This window comes from Scyliorhinus canicula, chromosome 27, assembly GCF_902713615.1.
Source record: "Scyliorhinus canicula chromosome 27, sScyCan1.1, whole genome shotgun sequence".
In the NCBI taxonomy this organism is placed as follows: domain Eukaryota; kingdom Metazoa; phylum Chordata; class Chondrichthyes; order Carcharhiniformes; family Scyliorhinidae; genus Scyliorhinus; species Scyliorhinus canicula.
Genome location: NC_052172.1, coordinates 17,845,828 through 17,858,389, shown reverse-complemented (window position 1 = coordinate 17,858,389; position 12,562 = coordinate 17,845,828). Strand labels below are relative to the sequence as shown.

The 12,562-nt window shown below is 47.8% G+C and overlaps 1 protein-coding gene across 1 annotated transcript in view; it reads right to left on the bottom strand.

Moving 5' to 3' along the window:
- Positions 1-2,990, bottom strand: part of LOC119957971 (transcription factor RelB-like) — a 45,349-nt gene extending 42,359 nt beyond the window's left edge. The window contains exon 1 of the mRNA XM_038786214.1: positions 2,770-2,990. Coding sequence (XP_038642142.1) covers positions 2,770-2,818 — 49 coding nt within the window. The 5' untranslated portion in view covers positions 2,819-2,990. The remainder of the gene's footprint in view (positions 1-2,769) is intronic.
- Positions 2,991-12,562: the final 9,572 nt, after the last annotated feature.

Here is a 12,562-nt window from a genome sequence, read left to right as displayed (position 1 = left end):
GAAGATGTGAACTTCAATCCCACCCTCGCCAGTGAACTTCAATCCCATCCTTGCCAGGTAAGAGGAACTCACAACATCTTGCACAGACAGCCCGAATAGGAGGAAGAACCGTTTCCAGAATACATTCTGGTTCCTGCTTCCCCACCACGGAACGGATTGGAGATTTTGGGACCATTTTCCTTAGAGCAGAGAAGGTGGGGAGGAGGTCTGAGGGAGACGCTCGCAAACGCGAGGCCCCTGGGCAGGGTCGACAGGGGTGAAACCGTTGTCATTGGTGAAGGATCGAGAGGGGGCACAGATTTACGGCAGTTGGCAAATAGGAGCAACGAGAAGGAAGATTTCCCCCCCCCCCCCCCATGCAGCGAGTGGTCAGGGGTCAGGAATGTGGTGTCCCGGCACGGTGGCTCAGTAGTTACACTGCTGCCTCACGGCACTGAGGTCCCAGGTTCGATCCCGGCTCTGGGTCACTGTCCGTGTGGAGTTTGCACATTCTCCCCATGTTTGCGTGGGTTTCACCCCCACAACCCAAAGATGTGCAGGGTAGGTGGATTGGCCACGCCAAATTGCTCCTTAATCGGAAAAATGAATTGGGCACTCTAAATTTTTTTAAAAAAGGAATGCCCTGCCCCAGAGCCTGGCGGAGGCAGGTTCATTCGCGGCTTTCAAGAGTATTGGACGATCATCTGAAAAGAAGGAATGCACAGGACTACAGGGGAACGGCAGTCGGTAAGTCGCTCAGTCGGAGAGCTGGTGCATGACACAACGGGCTGAATGGCCTCCTGTGCTGTAACCATTCGGCGCTGATCACCCGGCTGGCATTTGCCCAGAAGAACAATGTTCTCAAAGGCATATGCCAGCCAAGTTGGCTGCACAGCACGGCCGCATGGCAGCCGCGGGTCTGCCCATGGGGTAACACCAGGCGAGGCCTAGTCACATACAAAACAAACTCTCCTCTTCAGCACTATCCAGAAACCACGCTGCAGACATCACAGCCCAGATGCCAACTTTCGACGTGTCCTTTGCTGCTGCTCAGTAAAGTGTTTCTTTTAGAAAGGGGAGCCCGCAAACACTGAAACCGTTGCAGCTGGCCCTCCGACTCCGTTCTGTTGTTTCGCTGGTATTCGCAGTTCACATTTACTAGGTTAAAACATGCCTTCAACTGCAGAAGCTGCTTTTGTGCTGTGAACGCATTTCAGCCCAGCTACTCTATGTCAGTGTTTATGCCTCTCACCCCAACATATCCTGCTAGTGCTTCCTCCCTCGTCTAGCTTCCCCATAAACGCTACTGTACTACAAGCCTCGAACACGGCATACTGTAGCGAGTTCCACATTCTCACCATTCTCTGGGTAAAAGAGGTTTCACCCGAATTAATCGGCGACAATCTTATATTCTCGGGATGGGTGACCTAGGATTGATCTTTCGCACAGTCTCAACGCTCCACTGACCTGCAGCAGCGCCTCGCAATTTCAAAATACAGTTTTGCGCCCTTTAATTTGTTTGCAAACCGCACCACTGTCTGTTGATAAACTTCCCTCCCATCACCCGCGCTGACTGCCCCACGATTCATCCCCTCTGTCGCATTCCAGTCCCCGTCTCGCTCCGCCAGAACGGGTGGGAGAGGAGGAGGAAGGGAACGAGAATGGGAGAAGAGGTCCAGCTGGATAGGGCTGGGGCAATAGGGCAGGTCAGTCAGGAACAAACATCAAACTCAGACAAGGGGGTGAGGGAAATGGGGAAGAAACATTAGGCAGGCATTAGGTAGGAAAGTGCAGAGCAGCCAGGTACATGGGCTTGACAGACAGTGAGGGGCGGGGGAGACGGACACACACGGGGTGAGGGGAGACAGACTGACAGACAGACGCACACGGGGGGGGGAGACAGACAGACAGACACGGGGGGGGGAGACAGACAGACAGACACGGGGGGGAAGACAGACAGACAGACACGGGGAGGGGAGACAGACAGACAGACACGGGGGGGGAGACAGACAGACAGACACGGGGGGGGGAGTGACAAACAGATGTAAACAGGAGGGGGTGGGAGAGTGACAGACACAAACAGGGGGTAGGGGAGTAACAGACACACACACACAGGGGGTAGGGGAGTGACAGACACACACACACACAGGGGGTGGGGGAGTGACAGACACACACTCAAAGGGGGTGGGGGAGTGACAGACACACACTCAAAGGGGGTGGGGGAGTGACACACACACTCAAAGGGGGGTGGGGGAGTGACAGACACACACACAAACACACAAACTGGGGGTGGGAGAGTGACAGACACACACACGGGGTGGGGAGTGACAGACACACACTCACAGGGGGGTGGGGGAGTGACAGAAACACACATGGAGTGGGGGGGAGTGACAGACACAGACACATGGAAGGTGAGGGGGGTGTGTGACAGAAACACACATATTGAGGGGGGGGGGGGGGGGAGTGACAGACACACACACATGGAGGGTGGGGGGGAGTGACAGACACACACACATGGAGGGTGGGGGGGGGAAGTGACAGACACACACACACATGGAGGGTGGGGGGGGAGTGACAGACACACACACATGGAGGGTGGGGGGCAGTGACAGACACACACATGGAGGGGGGGGGGGGGAGTGACAGACACACACATGGAGGAGGGGGGGGAGTGACAGACACACACACATGGAGGGTGGGGGGGGGGGGGGGAGTGACAGACAGACACACAGGGGGTAGAGAATGACAGTCAGGCTGGGACGGGGTGGGGTGGAGGAGAGAGACACCCACCTGTGGAGCCTGGAAGCCCCGGTAGCTGCTCCTGCTTCTTGCCCTTCATTGCTGCCTGGGCTGTGAGGGTGCTGTGTGCCCGGTGCTGGGCTGTGAGGGTGTTGTGTGCCCTGTCTGTGCTGTGCCGCCGCCGCCCCGGCCGCGCCTCTCTGTTTATTTCAGTTTCTCTTTTTTTTGCTACTTCTGCGGGAATTTCCCAGGCGGCGACGCTCGCGCGCTGATTGGTCCGCGCCGGGGGAACCCCCCCTGAGGCCGAGCACGTGACGCGGCCCCACTGACGCCATCGCGTTAGCCGGCCAGCTGGAAGAGCCGGAATGGAACAGAACCAGGAACCGGATCGGAGCTAAGCAAACTACCCCCAAAGAAAACCCAGGAGTGGATCTCAGCCCAAAACGCGGATCCACTTCCGCCACCAACAGTCAACCAGACTGTGACAGGGAGCAGGGGTCACAGATGTAATATTATCACTTAATTTTATAAGTTTCCTTATTGCCTGCTAACATCATTAAGGCAGCATCGGTAAAAGACATTATTTTTTAATAAATTGAAAGTATCCAATTCATTTTTTCCAATTAAGGGACAATTTAGCGCGGCCAATCCAGCTACCCTGCACATCTTTGGGTTGTGGGGGTGAAACAGATTAACAGAGGTTTCAGACTTGTCGGTTCTCTCTCTCTCTCTCCGAAACATCCATTTGAAAGGATAACTCTCTTTCACTTTTATTTCAGGTTTTTTACTCCCTTTCTCCTTCTCTGTGTTTGTCTGTCGTGTGTGTGTGTGTGTACGTAGAGGGGGGGAGGCAAGTTAAAGCAGGGAATTAGGAGTTAACCAGTTGTATTTGCTGCATATTTTATTGTAGCTCTTGTTATAAATGAACAGTAATTGTGTTTAAACTTACAAACCTGGTGACTGTAATTATTGGGCAGGCAAGGGCCAAATATTTTGGATACTTTAATGTATTGTTGGTTAATTCGCTTGTGTTGTGACCCCAGGGAAAGTGAGGATGGAATTGACTGCGCACTAGCCCAGAGTGTCGTGACAAACCCCCCCCCCCCCCACCAACCCCCCCCCCCCCCCACCCCCGCCCCCCCCAGCCCCCCAGAGGAAACAATATCCCAGCATTCAGTCTGTCCAGCCCTGTCAGAGTTTATAGGAACTCCCGGAATCTTTAGATGGCTGGGGATGCATGTCTGACTAGAAACCATCTTTCTCTACCTTCTGGCTGTAGTCGTTTGCAAAGTCAAGCAGCCTCTTCTTTCTCCTGACCACACAAAACTGCCACCTGTCTGTGGTATTCATTGACTTGTAGGGAATCCTGTAACCTGATATTAAAAATGGCCTCTTCCCCATGACAACGTGAAACCCATTATTACCCTTGCATCCAAGTAGAAATGATAAATAGTTACCCTTGGCTCCAACTCCCTTTCACCATAAAGTAAATAGAATATTTACAGAACAACGGTTTACCCAATACCTTACAACACCTTTCTGGGGCTTTGGGTCACTCAGAGTTTATTCATTGTAAACTCAGAGACGGCTGCCATCGTCTTCGAGCCTAAATATCTTGCATCTTCTTCTGGGTAAAACAATTTAAGCCTTCCTTTTGATCTCTAACAACCAAACCAACCAGGTTTACTATCAGGCAGTCCCAAAATATAATAATCTGACAAACCTGACAATTCTGACAGCTGCTGTGTGTAAATTGGCACCCGTGCTTCTCACATTGAAGCAGCGACTGCACATTCAGAGGTTGACTCCAAAGGCACGAGGTCCTGAGGTTGTGAAAGGCACCATATAAATGCATATGAAGCTGCCAGAGCCCTTGTCGGTAGATTGTGAGACTGGCCCCAATCAGCTGCGTCTGTCGGCCATGGTTCCACTGCTGATGAGGAATAAGCCACGGGTCTGTCCACAGGAGACTCCCACTTTGTTCCCAGACAAATCAAAACTATCCGCATCATGGGGAAATAAATACAACAATCACACCAAACCGAAACCCAGAACTCCCACCAGGCTGCAGTATCAGTTCCTCCAATCAACCAATTGTACTGTCAGTGAAATAATACCAAAACCTACAATGACGCACTGGGGATTCTCTCTATTGTCTGTGTTGTTCAGTGGGTAAGACCCCCTTGGCATAGGGATGGTTACGTGCAAGCAACTGATAGCCTCTTAGTTTTTTACTTCAATTAAGGGACACTGGGACCCACAGTGCGGCAAGAGGAAGATCCAGAATCTTGGCCCAGTGACAGTGAAGGGGCAGCAGTATCGTTGCAAGTCAGGATGGTGTGCAAAACGCACGGGTGGTGAAGGTGTTCCCGCCCACCTGCTGCCCTCCTTGTCCTTCTACGTTGGTAGAGGTCACAGGCGATTGTTTTCCTTGGAAAAGAGAAGGTTGAGGTTTGTTAGCGGTACAGGATATTCTAGCACACTGTTTAGCACTGTTGCTTCACAGCACCAGGGTCCGAGTTCGATTCCCAACTTGGTGTCTGTGCGGAGTTTGCCCGTTCTCCCCGTGTCTGCGTGGGTTTCCTCCGCGTGCTCCGGTTTCCTCCCAAAAAGATGTGCAGGCTAGCTGGATTAGCCATGCTAAATTGCCCTGTAATTCGGTGGGATAACTGGTATAACTGGGTATGGGGTGGAGGTGTGGGCTTAAGTGGGGTGCTCTTTCCAAGAGCCGGTGCAGACTCGATGGGCCGAATGGCCTCCTTCTGCACTGTAAATTCTAGATTCAGGAGGCGTTTGGGCACAGTTGATCGGGAGAAACTTGCTCCCATATGTTTAAGAATCGAGAACGTGGGGCAGCACGGTGGCGCAGAGGGTTAGCCCTGCTGCCTCACGGCGCCGAGGTCCTAAGTTCGATCCTGGCTCTGGGCCACTGTCCGTGTGGAGTTTGCACATTCTCCCCGTGTCTGCGTGGGTTTCACCCCCACAACCCAAAGATGTGCAGAGTAGGTGGATTGGCCACGCTAAATTTCCCCTTAATTGGAAAAAATATGAATTGGTTACCCTAAATTTATTTTTAAAAAGAATCGAGAAGGAGAGAGGCATTAATCTTTTTTTTGATTCGTTCATGGGACGTGAGCCACAATTTATTGCCCACTCCTAATTTCCCTTGCGGAGCACGGTAGCACAGTGGATAGCACTGTTGCTTCACAGCGCCAGGGTCCCAGATTCGATTGGGTGACTGTCTGTGCGGAGTCTGCACGTTCTCCCACGTGTCTGCGTGGGTTTCCTCCGGGTGCCCCGGTTTCCTCCCACAAGTCCCGAAAGACGTGCTTGTTAGGTGAATTGGACATTCTGAATTCTCCCTCTGTGTACCCGAACAGGTGCCGGAGTGTGGCGACTAGGGGCTTTTCACAGTAACTTCATTGCAGTGTTAATCTAAGCCGACTTGTGACACTAAAATGATTATTATAAAAAAAGTCAACCAAATTCCTGTGGGTCTGAAATCACATGTAGGCCAGACCGGGTAAGGACGGCAGATTTCCTTCCTAAAGAGGCATTAGTGAACCAGGTGGGGTTTTACGATAATCGACAATGGTTTCATGGTCATCATTAGACTTTTAATTCCAGATTGGAATTGAATTCACACCTCACACCTGCCAGAGTTTACAATTATCCATTAACCAATACTACTCAATACAGTAAATACAATATCCTGAATTACTATCTATATTCCCAATTAAACAACATGAAAGAAAAAAACCTACGGCTCTCAATCCATCCCACATCCCAATGGCACAGAGCAATACTTGCTTTCCAGAACAGATTTGGCTCTCTTTAGAACTCCTATAGACTCCTGCTGGATGTCTTCAAAAGGCTGTTTCAACTGGTTTATTTCAGCTCCCCCTTGTCCTCAGACAAGTCTGCACTGTTTCAAATACTATTAATCTTTTTCAATTATCCGACTGTGAGGGGAAACTGCCTTACCCGTGGACTCAGTGTTAGCCAGATCGGAACACAACTCAAAATCTTTCTCATCATGTCTGAATGCCTTAGTTCCACCCAGCAATGACATAATCGCCCCAAGCTGAAAAACAAATTAACTCCCCAGGGGCTCCCCCTAAGTCAAACAACAGTGCATCAGCCCAGGCTTTTTACTCTGGTCAATTCCATCTCTGGCTCCTAAAAGCTTTCGGGTCTTGCAAGACAAGATTCTTTTGAAAAACATGGCTACTGCAGCCGAACACACTATAACCCAGGATTTTAACCCTTAAATTGCCAAATGTTTATAATCCAATATATCTGAAATCCAGATCTGTAAAGGAAGAATGTGAAGGGTTACGGGGAAAAGGCGGGGGTGTGACACTTGGTGCATTGCTCATGGAGAGCTGGCGAGATGCTGTTCCTCCAGTTTGCATTGCGCGTCGAACACTGAGAGAGAAATAGACGAACAGCATCTCATCTTCCTTTCTCAACATCAAATTCAACAACTTCAGATGATTAGCTCAACCCCACCTCGACACCTTTGTTTTCATTTTAGAAACTGACTATTTTCTAATACGCCTGATAGGTAAAAGATAGCTATTTAGCGTAAATATTACGTCCCAGTCTTTAAATACCCATTTTACATTCACTCATAAACTCAGGCCACCTCAAAACATACAGAGACATGAAACAGCATAATTCCATTAGAGATTAAAACAGCACTTTTACTGAGATAACAGATACATTTGCAAGACAGTTTGACACTATACTTGTGCTGTACCATTCATCAGATCAAGGACATAGCAACACCATCGCAACAACATAGTAATATTAAGGCACCATTGTTCACAATATTGATAACAGCGAAGTCAGCAGAAGACCAGTTTAAGCTGGTCGTGATAACAGCACAGAATCGCATTCCATAACATGCACAAGTATGCAGACATGAAACATTTAAAACTAATGTTGCACATTGAAGGTTGACAGCTAACCGTCACATCAAATTAATTTGTTTCTAACCCAAACCAATTAGGATTAGATAGGGGTGTAGATAGACGGCTAAGGACTGATATGATTTCGTATAACTGTGAGGGTCCGTACGACCATCTTTATTCACCTATACATTGATCTAAACTATTCGCTGTCTCTTTTTCACTCTAACCCTTGAAGTAAATGCAAGCTGTTTTGCCGTAAGCAAGAAACCATTTCTGTATTGTTTTAAAAGTTAAATTGTGTACAGGTTGCTTCTCTTTAAGTCCTTTTTGCTAACCGGACGTATTAGAGAATAAGATTAAAGTGACTCAATTATAATCAAAGAGGCAATAAACAATTTTTATTTGCACCCGAGAAGTTTTAACTCAAATTTCTACTGAGTTTTAATGTTCGCAAGTGCCTCTAAATCCGCATAGTATATCTCTACATTATCCCATTTCATTTTAACTGTCTTTTACCATTTATTTCTATTTTGTCTTTCTTTATATATATTGCCCCTCCCATCTTATACCCCTTTCCTTACCTTTTCGCCCCTTTGCTTCCCCCCTCCCTCCTACATCTGTCGCAGTTTACCCTCTGATGTTAGTTTCCCTGCTGTTTAGCCTTTATACCTTTTATTCTGCCTGGGGACTGCCATTAGCACTCTTTTCCCTGGGTTTCTGTGGCTATGACTCATCTTTCATTCCCCCCACCCCACAGTATAAATACCTCCCACTTTCTATGTCTTTTAGCTTTGACAAAGGATCATCTGGACTCGAAAGGTTAGCTCTTTTCTCTCCCAACAGATGCTGCCAGACCTGCTGAGATTTGGTCCCATTTTGAATTTGCTTTTTCTTCCATGCATATCTCCAAATGCAAAATCTGACAAGAGTTACTGTGGCGAGGTAACGGTATAAAACATATATCTCAGAATGATAATTTGGATTTAAGAATTTCCCTTCATATATTCTAAAGTGGCAGCTTGATGAGCTTTATTTCAAACAACTGAAAATAGGTTTATCACAAAAACGGCCATTTTAATCACCATATCTATGCAACATCCACCGCCTCAGTTATGTCAGCCAAACAGATGAACACGAACATTCCGTCATGTTATGGGCCAGGGTTTAGAACTTTTACTAGATTGTGGTATGGGGAGCACACGGCCCACTCTACAGGTGTGGTACAGCAGAAATGGAAAAGTATTTTTTTAAAGCAAAACAATGTTTATTCTACGAACTTGAGTTCACCTTTTGAAAACATACAGTGAACATTTTAGCAACCATTAATTCAAATACAACCCCCAAAGAATACAACACTAAGTAATCCTTTCAACTTTCCTTTTAACATCCATAAGACATAACAAAAAAAACTTTAAAAGAAGCACATCAGGTTAAAGCCACTACTGAGAGCAGTTATTAGTTTTAAATCACCAAAGGATCGATTTACATTCTTTAGATTACAGAGAGAGACTCTAATACACCTTCTGGCTGTGACTGCAGCTATCCAGCTCTGAAAACTCAAATTAAAACACACCCTGCAGCAAACAGCCTAAAACGAAAGTAAAAAGCTGACAGACAGCCCAGTTCCACCCACACTCTGACATCACTGATATGCACCCATTTTTTAAATGTACATTTCTTAAACGCCCATTTCTTAAAGGTACTCTCACATGACAGTCATTATTTATATGGGTAGCACTAGCTCTCTCGGAGGAGGTCTTCTGGCGCATTGTGGGTTAGCGTCCATGCATCTGAGCCAGAAGATCCCAGGTTTGAATCCCAACCCTGATGGTGGCACAGTGGTTAGCATTGCTGCCTCATAGTGCCAGGGACCAGGGTTCGATTCTGGCCTCGAGTGACTGTCTGTGTGGTGTTTGCACTTTCTCCCCCCTGTCTGCGTGGGTTTCCTCCGGGTGCTCCGGTTTCCTCCCACAGTCCAAAGATGTGCAGGTTCGGTGGGGTTACGGGGATAGGGCGGGGAATGGGTCGAGGTAAGGTGCTCTTTCAGAGTGTCGGTGCAGACTAAATGGGACGAATGGCCTCCTTCTGCACTGTGGGAATTCTATGGTTCCATAGTTCTATAGACTCCTGCAGGAGAACGGGGTGGCTGAACACACAAGATCTTGTGCTGTTCAGCTTATTGATTATGAATCTGCGAGACGCTCATCGAATTGCCTGGCGCGGCAGCTCCGTGGGCAGCTCCGCCGTTAGCTAATAGGCCCCAACGTCCAGTCCACCATCTTCCCACGGCACCCATACCGCCAATCACTCTCCCACTCTGCCCCTCGACTCCCATCCTTAAGCTGTTATGAAAGTTGGGAGAAAATTATTCCAAACTAACTTTTCCGCCGTTGGAAAACTGACTTTTGGCCACCCGTCGATTCCTGCTCCCAGGCCCACCACGATTCCCACAGCGGCGAGAGCGGGCGATTCCGCCCGATCGAGTGGGGCTACGTTTCTAAAGTTGACCCGGCCAGACATAGCTGGTTGTCTGCCTTCCTAAAAGGTCAATGGTGAACCAGTTGGGCATTTGCAACAACCTGCCGTGCTCACGTCCTGGTTCCTTGTTAACAAATGAAAAGATGCTTTAAAAGTTCAATTCCAGGGCAGCACGGTGGCCAAGTGGTTAGCACAACCGCCTCACGGCGCTGAGGTCCCAGGTTCGATCCCGGCTCTGGGTCACTGTCCGTGTGGAGTTTGCACATTCTCCCCGTGTCTGCGTGGGTTTCGCCCCCACAACCCAAAGATGTGCAGAGTAGGTGGATTGGCCACGCTAAATTGCCCCTTAATTGGAAAAAATAATTGGGTAATCTAAATTTATTTTTTTAAAAAAGTTCAATTCCACCCAATGAAATTCTTTTAAAAAATCATGTTTATTGAAAATTGTCATTGTAAAAAAATATATAAAACAATGAACCCAGGTTACAAAATCAAAGATTGGGAAAACGAGCAAAAGCACATATTAACTTAAGCCCATGTAACTAAACGTAGAGGTGGTTTAGCTCAGTGGGCTATACACCTGGTTTGTAATGCAGATTAAGGCCAACAGCATGGGTTCAATTCCCATACTGGCTCATTACTTGAACAGGCACCGGAATGTGGCGACGAGGGGCTTTTCACAGTAACTTCACTGCAGTGTTAATGTAAGCCTACTAGTGACGATAATAAAGATTCTTATCATTTATTATAATTAAAATCCCCTTAACAATGGACGATGACTAACTCTTCAAAAAAGTAAATGATTGGCTGCCATCTCAGGTAGAACCCCTCTATCGCCCCCTCATGGTGTACTGTGTTTTTTTTAAATTTAGAGTGCCCAATTCATTTTTATAATTAAGGGGCAATCCACCTACCCTGCACATCTTTAGATTGTGGGGGCGAAACCCATGCAAACACGGTGAGAATGTGCAAACTCCACACGGACAGTGACCCAGAATCGAACCTGGGACCTCGGCGCCGTGAGGCAACAGGGCTAACCCACTGTGCCACAGTGCTGCCCTCCCACATGGTATACTTGGCCATCTACAATGTAGGAACGACATGAGGTCACCTAACCCAGCCAATGGAGACCTCCAACCAGTATTAATGAGGTAAAGGGGAGGACATCCGCTTTCACCTCCCCATCCTGTCTGATACCTCATTTGATACCTCGAAAATGGCCACCGGCGGACATGGCCCCACTCAACATTAAGTACCTCTGACATGGCGTTGAAGAAAGAAACCCAAAAGTTTACTAACTTGGGATAAGACCAGAACATATGAGTGTGGTTAGCCAGTCCCCCAAGAACAACGCTCACTCCTGTCCCCCACTCCAGAGAAAAATCCACTCATCCTCGCCCTGGTCGCATCTGCCCTGTGCACCACCTTGAACTGGATCAGACTGAGCCGAGCACATGAGGATGTGGAGTTGACCCTGTGAAGAGCCTCGCTCCGCTCCTCCTCATCATCCAGAATGGGACCCAACTCACCTTCACCTCAATCAACACAGCTGACTCCACTGATAGGATCTGGCCGTATATGTATGAAATGTAACGAAGAAGGATTGATAAATAGTGTTGTCATTCAGGATCCTCTCGGAAGGAGTGATCACAGCATGCTAGAATTTCAAATTCAGATTGAGCGAGAGAGGTCAGAGTGTCATACAAGAGTTTTAGCATTGGGCAGAGGTAATTCTACAGGCCTGAGGAAAGAGTTGGCCCAAGTAGACCGGGCACAAATAATTGAGGGAAGGACAGTGGAGGAACAATGGCGGATGTTCAGGGACATATTAAATACCTCTCAATTAAAGGAGAGGAAACGGTATTGTAAAAGGGAGAAAAATGTTCCATGGCTAAACAAGGTCGAGGAGGACATAAAGGCAAAAACTAGGGCATACCATACTGCAAAAGCTAGTGGCAAGCTGGAGAATGTTAGGGGTCAGCAAAAAGCTACTAAAAATAGAATCGAAAAAGCTAAGATGAATTATGAAAGGAAACTAGCAGAAAACATAAACACTGATAACAAGATCTTCCATTAGTATATAAAGAGGAAGAGAATAGCTAAAGTAAATGTTGGCCCTTCAGAGATCGATACTGGTGATGTAATAATGGGGAACAAGAGATGGCGGAGTCACCAAACCAATATTTTACTTCAGTCTTCACAATAGAGGATAATGACATTTTTCCTAAGAACTGCAGTTAATGCAGAGGAAATTGGTGCAATAACCATCACTAGGGAGAAGGTATTGAATGGGATTAAAGGCAGATAAGTCTCATGGGACCAGATGGACTGCACCCCTAGGGGATTAAAGGAGGTGACAGCAGAGATAGTGGCTGCATTGGTTGATATTTCAAAATTCCCTGGATTCTGGCAAGGTCCCGGTGGATTGGAAACCCGCTAATGTGACGCCC